At 43.5% G+C, this 15,794-nt stretch overlaps 1 protein-coding gene across 6 annotated transcripts in view; it reads right to left on the bottom strand.

Annotated features, from left to right (window-relative positions):
- The window catches only part of LOC126998183 (uncharacterized), a 125,459-nt gene that overhangs the window by 36,730 nt on the left and 72,935 nt on the right, over window positions 1–15,794 (bottom strand). For all 6 annotated transcript variants that reach the window (XR_007752672.1, XR_007752673.1, XR_007752674.1 and 3 more), the window contains exon 2: window positions 4,768–4,942. Coding sequence is in view for 1 of the 6 variants with exons in the window: in XM_050859632.1 (XP_050715589.1) it covers window positions 4,768–4,942 (175 nt within the window). In the remaining 5 variants the exon portion in view is untranslated. The remainder of the gene's footprint in view (window positions 1–4,767; window positions 4,943–15,794) is intronic.

Raw genomic sequence — 15,794 nt, 5'->3', positions numbered from 1 at the left:
ACACACACTCCCTTCGTTACAAGTGAAATCTTCTCTTAACCTGCTCTTCCTCCACTCTCTCTCCCTCCCTCTTTCTCTCCCTCCAGCCCTCCTCCTCCACCCTCCCTTTTCTTCCCAGGCCTCCACACACTCTCTCTCCCTCTTTCTCTCCCTCCAGCCCTCCTCCTCCACCCTCCCTTTTCTCTCCAGGCCTCCACACACACACACACACACACACACACACACACACACACTCTCTCTCTCTCTCTCTCTCTCTCTCTCTCTCTCTCTCTCTCTCTCTCTCTCTCTCTCTCTCTCTCTCTCTCTCTCTCTCTCTCTCTCTCTCTCTCTCTCTCTCTCTCTCTCTCTCTCTCTCTCTCTCTCTCTCTCTCTCTCTCTCTCTCTCTCTCTCTCTCTCTCTCTCTCTCTCTCTCATTCCCTCCCTCTCTCTCTCTGAATGAGTCCCACGGGATGTAACAACAAGAGGCGATGACAGAAAGTTTTGAAAAAGAAGAAAAAGTAAAGCTGTAGGAGAAGGAGGAGGAGGAGGAGGAGGAAGTGCAGTGTTGATTTTGATACTAAAAAAGAGGAAAAGGAGGACACATAACTAAGAAGAAAAATGAGAAAAAGAAAACACAAGGAAGAAGAGTAATTGCAAAAGGAAAACACAACAGGAAAAGGAGGAGAAGGAGGAGGAAGAGAAAGATCGATGCAAGAAAAAGAGAAAATGAAGAAGACGTAAAAAAGAAGAAATAAAGAAAAAAGAAAACAACAGGAAGAAGATTAACAAAAGGAAGGAAGAAAAGGAGGAGGAAAAGTAAAATTGATGCAGTAGAAGAGAAGAAAAAGGAGTACACAATCATAACTAAGGAGGAATTAAGTAAACAAAAAAAAAAAAGGAAACAACAGGAGGAGGAGGAGGAGGAAGAGTAACAAATTCGTGTATGAAACAACAACAAAACACAACCAACAGCAAAGACAGAGTAACAGGAGACGCGTTGCTACTGTTACTTTCCGTGGGGCCTCTGCCAAGTCTGACCACCCCGGGGACTGACTGTTGGTTGGCAGCTCCTGAAGTCCGCCGCGGAAGTCCACTCTCGGTCCACTCTCACTCAACTCTCACTCCACCCCGTCCGTTCCTTCCCCTCGTGCCCGCTTTCTCTCTTCTCACACAAACGCTTTTCCCTCCCTCCACTGTCTCTGTCTGTGTCACCTGTTTGTTTGTTTGTTTGTTTCTGCATGTTTGTGTGTCCCTGTCTGCCTGCCTGTATGTCTCCTGTTAGTCTGTCAGGCCATTACACATACGCTTTTTCCTCCCTCCCTGTCTCTGTCTGTGTCATCTGTATATTTGTGTGTCCCTGTCTGTCCGTCTGTTTTTTTATTTTTTATTTTTATTTTACAGAAAAGGAGACAATTCAAGGGCGGGGAAGAAAAGGAAAACAACAATGAAAAAAAAAGCCCGCTACTTACTGCTCCCGAAGTCTTCTGTTTGTCTTCTGTTAGTCTGTTTATTTACTGATCTCTATCTCTGTCCATCTGTATGTCTGTCTAACTGTCAGTCCATTCATTTACGTGTCTCTCTATATCTCACTTTGTCTATTTCCGTCTGTCTCTATATATGTCTGTCTGTATCTGTCCATTGCATCATCTTCCCCTCTACTTCAACTTCTGGATAGCGAGTGAGTTCCCTATCGGTATTAGTTTTGAAAGCATAACTATTTCGCCTCGTAATAATAAGTTCGAAGAATCACGAGAGCTTCAGCGGGTATGCACAGGTAACACTATAAGGAATTGACACCTGTTTGAAGAGTGACTATTTGTGTATCAGTGCCATGTGTCGGGACCCTATAAGAATGGCGTATAAAGAGACATAAGGTTGAGACAAGGTATAGTAGTAGTAGTAGTAGTAGTAGTAGTAGTGGTAGTTGCAGTAGTAGTAGCAATAGTAGGGTCGGGGGGCAGCAACTCTCGCCAGGCAGTATCTGGGGCACGCAACACCGCTGGCCAGTGAAAACGTCTGGCCGGCGTCTGATACCATGCGCTCTCTCTCTCTCTCTCTCTCTCTCTCTCTCTCTGGTAATGAGTTCCGTAGGTCAGGATTTACGATTTCCGCGTCAGTACTTTTACCCTTGACGTTGTTATGTATCGACTCTGTATACATATAAATTTTCTTGCCTCATCTCCAGTCCATAAAACACACACACACACACACACACACACACACACACACACACACACACATTGACGCACTTCAGAAATAAAAAATAATGATAACCTTTGCATGTCCTTCACTTGGTATTTGATTCTGTTTGTTTAATCTTCTGTTTCTTTTGTTATTATTAGGCCTATTATTATTTTTGAGAGAGAGAGAGAGAAAGCGGTCGGTATTTGTCCCTCTGGTAAAGAAAATAGGTTAGCATCAAAAGTTCACCTCCGTAGACTCGACAATGAACAGGTAAGAATATTAATCAATCCAGGTGTGTGTGCGTGTGTGTGTGTGTGTGTGTGTGTGTGTGTGTGTGTGTGTGTGTGTGTGTGTGTGTGTGTGTGTGTGTGTGTGTGTGTGTGTGTGTGTGTGTGTGTGTGTGTGTTTAGGATGATGAAGGTGAAGTGCAATATTGGCGCGGAAACAGTAAATCACTCCAAACATAACCCATTACCAGAGAGAGAGAGAGAGAGAGAGAGAGAGAGAGAGAGTGGGGGGGTGGAGGCAAATAGCCATACAATCAGACATCTCACAAACACCAGACACACAAACTACAAACACACAAACAAACATATCAACCCAAACTAAACTAAAAATAAAAACATCTACACAGAATTACACGTTTTCTACTTGTTATTGTTTTGGTATCATTATTTTCTTATCATTGTTTTGTCTGTAATTACTAACAAAATTATAATAACAATACAATAAACTCTCACAACATCTTAATTTCCATCGTTTAATCTCATAGCAGGAAGTAACTCATTATAGACCACATGGGTGACTTCGACATTTGGGTCACCGCAGTTTGCCCTCCCCAGGTGTCCCCAGGTGTCATCAGGTAGCCCCAGGTAGTCTCCATTTACCTAACAACCGGAAGGAAGAAGGTGGGGGAGCTATTTCATTATTGTACGGGATTCGAACTAAGGTGCCGTGGATGCTCAAGTAGGCGCCGTTACCACTCAGCCAGGGAGGTGCGTGAGAAAGGAGTCTGATAGTGATCTTTAGAAACTTTTTTTTTTTTCGTTGTCGGGTTTTGAAATCGTATCTTTAATGGTTGGTCTGACTTGTCTCTCTATTCTTCTTCCTCTTCTCTATTCTTTCTTTTCTCCTTCATTACTTTTGTCTATCTCTATCTCTCTCTCTCTCTCCTTTCGTCGCCGCTCTCTCCCTCTCTCACTTTTTTTTTTGCTTCCAGATTTTAATTCGTATCTTTAACAGTTTATTTGTCTGGCTTGTCTCTGTTCTTCTTCTCTATTCTTTCTTTCCTCTTCATTATTTTTATTTCTCTTTCTCTTTTCGTCGCTCTCTCTCTCACTCCTATTTTTTTTTCGTTTTCAGATTATAATTATTTTTAACACTGTGTTTATTCTTCCCTCCTTCTTTTCTCTTCAATATCTTTATCTCTCCTTCTCCTTTTTGTTGATGTTTCCTTTCTCCCATACACTGTTTTTCCTTTTCCGGGTTTCACATAGTATACCCTCACATGCCGCCATTCTTTCCAGTTCCCACCTCTCTCCTACCTCCACTTCCTCTCCCTCCACCCTCCCTCCTACCATCTCTCTTCTCTCCCTCCCTCCCTCTCTCCCACAGGTTTCTCTTTCCTCGTCTCGTTTGAACCATCTCCTCCGACCCATCCTTTTCACCTCCTGCCTCAGACCCACGGACCTCACCTCACCGCTCTCCCTTCTCTCTCTTCCCTTCCACTCTCACTCTCTCAATCCCCACGGCGTCCTAACCCTCCCATCCTCTCTCTCTTCCTCATCACCCCCTCCCGTATATCGCTCCCCTTCCACTCTCTCTCAGTCCCCTCACCATCCTATCCTTCCCATCCTCTCTCTCCCTCTCGCCACCCCTCTTCCACTCTCTCCCAGTCCCCTCACGGCCTTTCCCTCCTCCTCCTCCTCCTCTCCTTTTTCACCCCCTTTCCCTATATCGTCTCCCTTCTCTCCCTCCATCCCTGCTGCACTGGAACTCCGTAACAGTGAAAGTCGACGTGATTTCAACATTCACTGAGACGCTGGTTCGGTCACGTGGTCCATTTGTTTACATGTTAAGAGGCGTGGTGGCGGACGGCGCGTAACGGAGGAGGGAGTTTTTGTGAGCCCCGCGGCGGAAGGCTTACAGAGTTGGGCTCGTTTGAATGTATTTAGATAGCAGTTTCAGGAGGTTTGGAATGCATGTGTGTAAATGTATACGCTTTGTGATTGGGAATGTGCCGTAACAGTTCTCGTTGACTAAAATGTTTGTTTGGTGTGTTTAGATAGCAGTTTGAAGAGGATAGGAATGCATGGTATGTGTAAATATATAAGGAAATGGTTGGTAATAGATCTCAGTTATCCAAAAACCTTCTCAGTACCAAAAAAAGTGACATGTAAACCTTCCAAAACACACTAGTAAGGAAGAACAACACAAAACAAAAACAAAAACTCAGCCTCGTCCACCCCAAGACCAGGTGAACAGGTAAATATGGAAAAAAAATATTAACCTCATATAGAAAGATGATAACCTCCCCAGGACATCACAGTCACCTCTCAACCTCGATCCAATGAAGAACAGGTAACCAGGAACACAGAACTTACCTGAGCGCGTGAGGAAGTTGAACCTGGCGTGCTTGCTGACGTATGGGGAGTTGCCTGACATCATGATCGCGGAGTCCGAGTCGCTATGGTAGCCGCTTACGTCGCTCCCCTCGTCCTCCTCCCCAGCCTGGTGCCCACCGTCCTCCTCCACCGCCTCCTTCAGCATCTCCAGCACCTGAGGGACGACAAAAGGGCAAAGGTGAGTATGTTGAAGTTAATAGAGAATGAGAATATAGTAAACAACACCTGGAGGGAGAAGTAAGGACGTAGGAGAAAAAGATGAACGTTATAAGGTGATAAAAGGAAGAAAAAGAAGCTGAGAGGGGCGATAAGGGCACAGGTAAATAAGAAGAAGATAATAGATAAATGAAAGGTAATTAACAACACCTGAGATGAGATATAAGGCCACAGGTGAACAAGATGAAGGCAATAAGGGAATAAAAAGTAGTATACAGAAAATAAAGAGGTGAAATAAGGACGCAGGTGAGGAAGATGAAGGTAATTAGGAGAGAAAAGAAGGCACAGGTAACCAAAATGAAGGTAGTAAGGGAAGAAAAGATATTAAAACAGAACTGAAGAGGGAAAATAAGGTCGCAGGTAACTAAAATGAAGGAAACAATAAGAAGAAAGTAACAAAAGTAATCTGAATGGGAAAATAAAACCTCAGGAAAGTAAGATAAGACTGAAATGAAGGCAGTAAGGGAAGAAAAGATATTAAAACAAAACTGAAGAGGGAAAATAAGGTCACAGGTAATTAAAATGAAGGTAACAATAAGAAAAAAGTAATAAAAAGAATCTGAAGGGGAAAATAAAACCTCAGGAAAGTAAAAGACTAAAATGAAGGTAGTAAGAGACGAAAAGATATTAAAACAAAACTGAAGAGGGAAAATAAGGTCACAGGTAATTAAAATGAAGGAAACGAGTAGAAGAAAGTAATAAAAGTAATCTGAAGGGGAAAATAAAACCTCAGGAAAGTAAGATAGTTAAATATAAGAGGTAGTAGACGGAAACTGAGAGGGAAACCAGGTACCGGAGGGGTAAACTACAGGTAACATGGCTATAAAAGGTCGTAAATAGCATCTCAGAAGGAAAAGAAGAGCTCAGGTAAAGAGATGAAGGTAATTAAGAAGAAAAAGCTTAATAAACAAAATCTGAAGGAGAGAAAAAAGACACAGACGGGTGAGATGAAAGAAATAAGACTCGAAAAGGAAATAATAAACAGCATCCGAAGAGAGAAGGGAAGAGAAGATGAAGATAATTAGGGGAAAAACGAAAAGAAATAAGATACGAAGAGATAGTAAACAGCATCCAAAGAGAGAGAAGGAGAGGGAGATACAGGTACAGGTAAGATGAAGATAATTAAAGGAAAAACGAAAAGAAATAAGAAACGAAGAGATAGTAAACAGCATCCAAAGAGAGAAGGAGAGGGAGATGAAGGAACAGTTAAGAAAGACGAAGGTAATTAGGGGAAAAACGAAAGAAATAAGAAACGAAAAGATAGTAAACAGCATCCGAAGATAGAAGGGAAGGGAAATGAAGTTACAGGTAAGATGAAGATAACTAGAGGAAAAGAAAAAGATAGTAAACGGAAAATGAAGAGAAAAAGAAGAGCACAGGTGAGAAGATACAGGTAAAGAGAAGAAAAAAAGTCATAAAACAACATCTGAGAGGGAAGGAAAAATACAGGTAAGCAAAACGAAGATAATTAGAGGAAAAGGAAAAACAGTAAACGGAAAATGGAGAGAGAAAGAAGAGCTCAGGTGAGAAGATACAGGTAAAAAAAAAGAAGAAAAGTCATAAAACAGCATCTGAGAGGGAAAAAAACTACAGGTAAAAAAATTCCAGGTAATATTACAGGTGATAAACAGAAGCCTCGTTATGGTAAGTCTCGTTTTATGGTTTAATTTCAATGTTTTTATAGGGGTAATTTTTTTCCTAAGTGGGTTGTAAAGGGAGGTAATGGAGCGTGTTATTTTTTTTTTACGTTGAGGCCTTTGAATGATAGGCCTAGAATAGGTCGTGGTGGTGGTGGTGGTAGTTTTCTCTGTTTGAAAGTAGTACCGCATTCCTTACATATTATCTCTCTCTCTCTCTCTCTCTCTCTCTCTCTCTCTCTCTCTCTCTCTCTCTCTCTCTCTCTCTCTCTCTCTCTCTCTCTCTCTCTCTCTCAGGTGACCTCAAGTATACCCAACAGATGTTTCTTATGACTCTTCAGTTCCCTATTTGGTTTACAGAGGGCGTAAGGGTCAGTTCTCAGGCTCTCTTTGGTGGTGCTGGTGGTGGTGCTGGTGGTAGTGGTGGTGGTGGTGGTGGTGCCCATATCTTCTCTCTTTCTCCACCCTCCCACCTTTCCCTTCTTCGGTTTCACTCTCCTCCGTGTATGCGTGTGCGTGTGTGTGTGTGCGCGCGCGTGTGTGTGTGTGTGTGTGTGTGTGTGTGTAAAAACTAAACGTCATTGGCAATAAACGAATCGAAAAAACTTGATTTCGCAAAAAAGAAAACGGAGAGAGAGGAGAGAGAGAGAGAGAGAGAGAGAGAGAGAGAGAGAGAGAGAGAGAGAGAGAGAGAGAGAGAGAGAGAGAGAGAGAGAGAGAGAGAGAGAGAGAGAAACACACACTACGCACTTCCTCGTCAACACACACACACACACACACACACACACACACACACACACACACACACACACGCTTCTCAAACACTAACCACACTTCCGTAACCACTACCTACGCACTAACCACACCACTAACCACACCATGTCCACACTACCCCAAACCCACACCATAACGCAACCCTCTCACTTCTTCCCTCACTCTCATTCCCTCTCACTCATTCCCTCTCTTTTATATTTTTTTCTCTCCCTCTCCGTACTTTCTTTCTACGTATTAATTTTTATTCCCATATTTTGCACTGTTTTTCTTTTTTTCTTTTCTATTCTTAATAATTTTTCCTCTCTTCTCATTCTTTATTGTTCCCATTTTCTTTATTTCCACTTATCATTCTTATCTCATTCCTATTCCTTTTTTCTCTCTTATATTCCCATTATTTATTTCTCCTCTTATTCCCATTCCATATATCATTCCCTCCCCTCTTTTCATCCTTTCTCTTGTTCTCTAATTCTTTCTCTTTATCATTCCTCTTCGTATCTATCCATCCTCTCACTCCTTTTCTTTCCCCTCTTTATCATTCCTCTTCTCCTCCTATCTATACTTTTTCTCTCGTTTCAAGTCTATCACGTCTCTCTCCCTTATCCACTCTTCCTCTCACTCCTCATTCCCTCTCTATATCATTCCTCTCTCCCTATCCTTCCTTTCTACCTGTTTATTCCTTCCCATTCTCATAATTTTCCAAACGTTTCCTTCTTTTCTAATAGGAGGGAAATTTTTGCATGATTTTCCCTTCAAATTTTCCCTAAAGACGTGCTGATGGATGGGAATGGGGGAGTCTTTTTTTCCTTTCCTTTTCTTTACCTGTCTCGACCTTCAGGTGTGTGTGTGTTAATTAAGGTAGGAAGCCCCAGGTGAAGTGTGTGAACAGGTGTGGTGATTAGTTTTTTTTGTTTTGTTTTTTGTTAATTTTTTGATGTTTTGTTTGTTAATTATTATGGTTGAAGTGTTCCTGTTTTTTTTCTTCTTTTTTCGTTGTTTTTTTCGTGTGTTTTATTGATGTATAGACGGAAATGCATGGATGGGCCCTTCACACACACTCACACACACACACACACACACACACACATACACTCCCTGTTACCTCACCCGCTGGCGAACACGAGAGCAAACATATCATCGCCTACTCTCCATGTTCGTCTCTTCCGCCTTGAGTCTTCGCCCCCCATCGCCCCCCCTCACCCCCCCCCGCGCCCCCCACTCACCAGGAACAAACATTACCCCCCAGACCACACTTTCCTCCACTCCATGCCTTCCCCTCCTTCCCCTCCTTACATCACACCCCAATCCCCTATCTTTCTTTTCTCTCCCCAGGCCCCTCCATACTCCCCTTTCTCCCCTTCCCCCTCTTTATGCCATCTCCAACCCATACATTCTCCCCTTCTTTCCCACCCCCTTTCCTCAAAACCTCTTCCTCCCTTTCTCCCCCACAACTTTCCTCTCCAAACTCTTCCTTCTATCTCCCCGCATTCCCCTCAACCCTATCTTCTCCCCTACCCCGCCACCTCCAACTCCTACATCCCCTTCTCCCCACCACCTCTAACCTTACCTTCCCTTACACTACCTCCAACCTCTCTCTCCCCCACCACACTCCCCTCCATCTCTTTCCTCCACCATTCTCACCACCCCAAACCCTACCGTTCTCCTCTCCTTCTCACCCCCTTTCCCTACCTTCCTTCTCCCTTCCTCCTCTCCCCCCCCACCCCCACCACCACTATGAGCCGCTTCGGTATACTCAGCGTGTGTGTGGAGGCGTCGAGGGCACGGGCGGTGGAACGGAAGGTGGCAGGTGGAGAATGGAAGACCCAGGTGTGTAGCGCAGGTAATGTATCGGTATACCTGGGTTTGCAAGATGTGTTATTTATATTGAAAGTTTGTTTTTCTTGCTTCTTTTATTTGATGGACGGTTAGGAGTAAGGAAGAGGCTTATAACGCTTCCTCCTTCCAGCGTTTTATTGCTTGGTTTTATTTTTGTTTGAGTTTGTTGGCGAAATGTGTTGTATTTATATTGAAGGTTGTTTTCCTTGCTTCTTTTATTTGATGGACTGTTAGGAGTAAAGAAGAGGCTAAAAACGTTTCCTCCTTCCAACGTTTTATTACTCTTTTATTTTTTGCTTTGTTTGTAAGGCGTGTTATTTATATTGAAGGTTGATTTTTCTTTGTTTCTTTTACGTGGTGGATGTTCAGGAAGATAAAAAGAAAGGCCAAACAGTTTCTGACTTCTGTTTAAATGTTATGTTTATTTTTGCTTTAGATTGTTTACGAGGTGTTTAATTACCGATGTTTTTTTCTTCTTTCGTATAAGTGATGGACGCTGAGGAAAACAAAATAGGCATAAAAATAGACGATGAAAAAAAAAAAGACACTAAACAATACGCCTGATGGAAATAAAAAAAAGCTAAACAAGGCAGCAACATGAGGAGAAAATAAAGAAGGAAATTAAAAAAGCTAAAAAAAGGGCAGCAACATGAGGAGAAAATAAAGAAGGAAATAAAAAAAAGCTAAAAAAAGGGAGCAACATGAGGAAAAAATAAAGAAGAAAACTGCAGAGACTTGGCAAAAAAGCATATGTGGAATGAGCGCTTACCCCGTTAGTTCGCTTTCTTTTATTTTCGCCCTCGTTTGAGTAGAGGGTGTTTGATTTTAGGTGTTTTTTTCTTCCTTTCTTTTTTTTTTACATGATGAACGCTTAAGGACAAAAAAAGTGTTTCCTGCATCTCACGTTTTAATTGTTGTGTTTTATTTTTGTTTCCGTTTGTTCACAAGTTACGCTATTCATTGGTGTTTCTTTCTTCCTTTTTTTCTTTCTTATACGTAATGGACGCTTAGAAAAACAAAACGGGCATAAAAAATAAAAATAAAAACGTCCTTCTTCCTCCGTTCAATTGTTGTGTTTTATTTTTGCTTTCGTTTGTTTACAAGATGCGTTATTCACCTATTTTCTTTGTTTATCATTTTTTCTTCTTTCTTACACGTAATGGACGCTCAAGGAAAAACAAAACAGGCATAGAAAAACCGTCTCCTTCTTCCTCCGTTTGATTGCTGTGTTTCATTTTTGCCTTCTCGTGTTTGCCTTCCTTTTGTGCTTCTCTCCCTCCCTCGCCTCTGCCCAAACACCTGGTCAGCATGGATAGAGGTACACAGCGCCCCCCTCCTCACCCCTTCACCGTCCCACTGCCCCCACACTCCTCCCGTCCCACCCCTCTACACTTGCCCCCTCTCCCCACACCTCCCTTTCCCCCCCTCTCACTATCTCCCCTTCCCCTCCTCCTCCTATACCTCTCCGCACACACCTGATCTCTTCCTGTGTACTTATGGGCCTGACACCTGACCAAGACGTGACTCGATCCTCCTCTCGTTGATCCTCCTACGTTGTCACACGGAAAGATCGCATTCGTAACCCTCCTAAACGTTATAGAGTGTTGATGTGACGGAGATGAGCACCGAGGCAACGCGTATCTTTACCTTTCCGAACGTTATGTATATTTTCAGCCTCATTTAGTGAACGGTGCGTGTGGTGAGGTGTATTTTGGAATATCTTGAGATTGAGTTACCAGGGAGAGTTTCGAAGCATTGGTATTATTTGTTCTTTAAATTGCTAAGAATCTACGAAACATTATATTCTTATTCTTAACTACACTTTTGGCTGTCTTTAAACACCTTGAGACTGAGTTACCAGGGAGAGTTTAGGGAGGCATTTAGAGAGAAAGAGAAGGGCAAAAATGGAGGGTTAGAGGAGGAGCGAGGGAGGATGACAGACACACGAGGAGGTAGAAAGGAAGAGATGAGAGAGAGAGAGTAAGGAAAGGGGATGAGAAGGAAGATAAAGATGCATGGAGAAACAAGATTAAGGAAACGGAGAGGAAGGAATAAACATAAAAAAAGGAAGGAAGGAATGAGAGAAGGGAAAAAGGAAGGAAGGAAGGAAGGAAAGAGAGAAGGGAAAAAGGAAGGAAGGAAGGAAGAGAGGATAGAAAGAGCGAATTTTTCATAACACACTTCGTCTTGAAATTTTGGTGATGATGATGATGATGATGATAGGCGCTGGTTATGACGGGGAATGCTCGCTTGTCAACACTCCGAGGTATTTTCATTATAACTCAAGTCTTTAGAAGTTCGCAAGGAAACTATTTTGTGTCCTAAGAACGCAGGCAACGAGACGGAGAGAGGGCAGGCTAGGAAGCACACGCACGCACACACACACACACACACACACACACACACACACACACACACACACACACACACACACGCACTTTTTTGTTGTTTTCGAGTGTGTGTCTCTGCCTTTTATTCTTTTACATCACACTCTCTCTCTCTCTCTTTCTCTCTTTTTCTCCCTCCTCCTCCTCTTTCTCCTCTTTCTTTCTCTCTCTTTCCTCTTTTATTTCGATTTATTTGTCCTTCCTAATTTTTTCGCTTATAACCGTAGCATCTGACACCATTTCTTTCCTCTTCCTCTTCCTCCTTCTCCTCAAAGTCTTCCTAAATGCCTCTTCCTCCTCTCCTCTCCTCGTGTTTCTTTATCGCTCACAAACTCTCCTTCCCACTCACACTTCGTAAACTATGAGAACTTTGAAGCCTTCCTCACATCCCGGGTCACAGCGACGAAGGATGAAAAAGAACGTAATACAACAAGGAAGTGTGTTAGTGTGTGTGGATTTGGGGGGTACACACACTCACGTACACACTCAAACATACATACATATACACACTCACGCTTATACCAACGCAACCTCACCTCGCCTTCCGCTCACTAAACCACGAAAGGCAGTGACCAAAACATGCGTCGTCTACTTAACATATTTAGAAACTCTAGTTCATTTGTGTTTTGCGAAACCGTCGACTTCCTTTCCTTTCCCTTCTCTTAACTTCCCTTGCCTTCCTCTCCTATCCGCTCTTTTTTTTCTTTTCTTTCCTTCCCTTTAGTTTCCCTTCCTTTTCTTTCCATCCTTTTCCCAAACTTTCTTTCCCTTTCTTTTCTTCTCTTGCCTTCCCCTTCCTTTCCTTTCCTTTTTTCCTTTCTTTCTCAATCCTTCTCTTTCCTTTCCCTTCCTTTCCTTCCCTTCCGTTCTCTTCCCTTTCCTTTCCTTTCCTTTCCATCTCAATCCTTGTCTTTCCTTTCCCTTCCCTTCCTTTCCTTCCCTTCCTTTCCCTTTCCTCCCCTTTCCTACTTGGCGAAACTCACACCAACACCAAACCACCATCACCACCATCACCGCCTCACTATACCCCACCACAACCGCACCACCACCATCACCATTTCTCTCACTCAAAACACCATCCCCACCACTACCACCATCACGACCGCTACTTCCCCACCCTTCCTGTCACCATCGCTCCTTCCCTTCCCTCACCATCACTTCCCTTCCCTGTCAGCAACGCTTCGCAACCCAAACAGGTGACCGCAGGTGCCTTAGCTAACGTCAAGTGTGGTTGGCCCCTCGACTTCCTGAGAGGTTGGTATGTAGCGCCTAAGGAGTGTGGCTTGTTGGTTAGTGGAGCCTGAAGGAGTAGGAGTAGGAAGAGGAGGAGGAGGAGGAGGAGGAAGAGGAGAAAGGGAATGTGGGTGATGTGCTGATTAAGGAAATAAAAGAATGAAAGGAACTAAAAAAAAAAAAAAATGTCGTGGAATGAGAAACAAAAAAAGAAGAAACCTGAGCTCGTACACACACACGCACACGCACACACACACACACACACACACACACACACACACACACACACACACACACGATAATAATGAAAATATATACTAAAAAAGGTGATGAAAAGTGATATCAATATTGGTGATGACTTTAGTGGTGATGATGACGATGGTGATGACGCGTCCCATAGCCTGTCCTCGTCATCACACCACCACGTCACCCTCACCACCATGACCGACTGACCCCTGTGACCCCCTCCGCCCCCTCTGCCCCCCTTCCCTTCTCCCCCGGGCCATTTCTGTGTCCCCTAACCAACCCTGGCCACGCCCTCTGACCCCGGGGTTCCTGCCTCCCCTTGTGCTCTCCCCCCTGCCTCCTTCTCTTCCTCCTCCTCTTCCTCATCCTCCTATTCTCTGCTAACTTAATTTTTCTCCTCCTTCTCCTTCCTCTCTTTCTTCATTATTCTTCAATTATTACTATTTCCTTTCATCCTCCTCTTCCTCCTCCTGCCCTCATTTCTTCTTCTTCCTCATCCTCCTATTCTCTGCTAACTTCATTTTCCACTCCCCTTTCCTCTTTTTTATTCTTTATTATTCATCTTTTCTTTCATTATCTACCTCTTCTCCATTTCCTCCTCTTCCTAATCTTCCTCTGCTCTTCTACTCCCTCCTTCCCCTTCCCTTTCCTCTTCTTCTTCCTCCTTGCATCTACATAAATTCTTCTCTTCATTCTTTACATCTTTCTACCTTTTTCCCTGCCTTTCAACCCCTTTGTTTTTATATTTCTCTTCTTTATATTTATCTCCTTGCACATACCTACCTTCATTTTTCTCTTCATTATTTACATTCATATTTTGCTTTATTTTAATTCCTGTCTATTTTTCAACCCACCTCAGCCTTCCTCCACCATCTAGTTCTTTTCTTACTCTTTCTCTTGCATCTATCTTCCTTTCCTCTTCACTCTTTACATCATTTTTTTGCTTAATTTTCCTTCCTGTCCACCTTTTCCTTCACCTCAAACTCACACCTTCACCCTATCAAGCATTTTTAACCTTCCTGGACTATTCATCTCGTTCTTTCATTACTCTTTCTGATATTTGTCTCCCAACCTTCCTTCTTCTCTTCATTAACATCTATACTAAGTTTCCTTCTTCCTGTCCACCTTTTCATTCACTTCAAACTCACACCTTCACCCTATCAAGCATTTTTAACCTTCCTGGACTATTCATCTCGTTCTTTCATTACTCTTTCTGATATTTGTCTCCCTACCTTCCTTCTTCTCTTTTCATTAACATCTATATTAAGTTTCCTTCTTCCTGTCCGCCTTTTCACCCACCTCAGCCACACACCTTCACCCTATCAAGCTTTTTTAACCTTCCTGGACCATTCATCTCAATCATCGCGTTCACACAGCCTTGAGGGAGTGACCAAGAGACCAGGAGGCGGCATTCTTGGGTATTGAGAGACACGACCTAACCTTCCCGGCCCGTCCTTCGCCTTCACCTCATGCCCCACGCCTTGCCTTCCTTCTCCTCCACCTTTCGCCCCTACCTCCTTCATCTTCCCTCATTTCACCTCTTCTTTACTTCCTTATCTTCCACCTTTTGCCCCTTCCTACTTTATCTTTCCTCTTCCTTCCTAGTTGTCAACCTTCCTCTGTCTGTTATTTCATCGCCTTAATGGTCTTGTCTTTTTTTTTATCTTCCTATCGTATTTTCATCTTAATTTCCTTTTTCTTGTGTCTCTCTCCACCTCTCTCCCTTTTTATTAACCCTCACTCGGTGTCTCTCCCTTCCTTTTAAATCTCTCCATTAGTCTTCCCTGCCAAATCTAAGGTCGGTTTTCTCAGACGCTTCCGGCTCACATCAGCTAACTCCAAGGGCCGAAAAGGAGATTAAGCGGGTTACCAAGAGCGTTTTTCACAATCATGGTACAGAAAGAGGGTCAAACAATCACTAGGATCATAAGAGTACCCCTGGAAATGCCCCAAACCCTTACGAAAGCCTTGTCAAATGTGTGCTTGGACGCCGAAATGTTTCAGAATATGACACATAGCCTCTCGCCTTACCATACTATCCTCAAGCTTCTCTCATCTCTATCATACCATCCTTCAAGCCTCTCTAAGCCCTATTATGCTAGCTTAAGCCTCTCTCAGTCCTACTATGCCAGATTTAAGCCTCTTTCAGCCGTATTATGAGTGACCTAAGCCTCTCTCATTCCTACTTTGCCAGATTTAAGCCTTTTTCAGCCATATTATGAGTGACCTAAGCATCTCCCAGTCCAACTATGCCAGATTTAAGCCTCTTTCTCCCCTATTATGAGTGACCTAAGCCTCTCTCAGTCCCACTATAACATCTACAACCCTCTCTTAATACTACCATGCGATCTTTAAGTATCTCAACCCTACTGTGCCAATCTTAAGTCTCTCAGCCCTATTATGTATGACCTAAGCCTCTCCCAGCTCCCTATGCCATCCTCAAGCCTCTGTCAGCCCTAGCATGCAATCATTAAGCCTCTCAGCACCACTATCTCAGTCCTAAGCTTCTCTCAGCCCGCCACAGCGTCCCACAGCCTAACAGGATCAGCGGTCGCGGCAAAAAGAGCGGGAGAGAGAGGGCGAGCGGCGCGAGGGTACAGTTAGAAGACGGAGGGCTCGGTCTGGCCTGGCACGTCGCTGGTTGAGGTGCCCGCTGACCAGGTGGGAGAGAGAGGGAGAG

The sequence above is a fragment of the Eriocheir sinensis genome, chromosome 13, assembly GCF_024679095.1.
Source record: "Eriocheir sinensis breed Jianghai 21 chromosome 13, ASM2467909v1, whole genome shotgun sequence".
NCBI lineage: Eukaryota > Metazoa > Arthropoda > Malacostraca > Decapoda > Varunidae > Eriocheir > Eriocheir sinensis.
The sequence above is the reverse complement of the archived record's forward strand: the minus strand, read 5'-3'. Positions and strand labels throughout refer to the sequence as shown.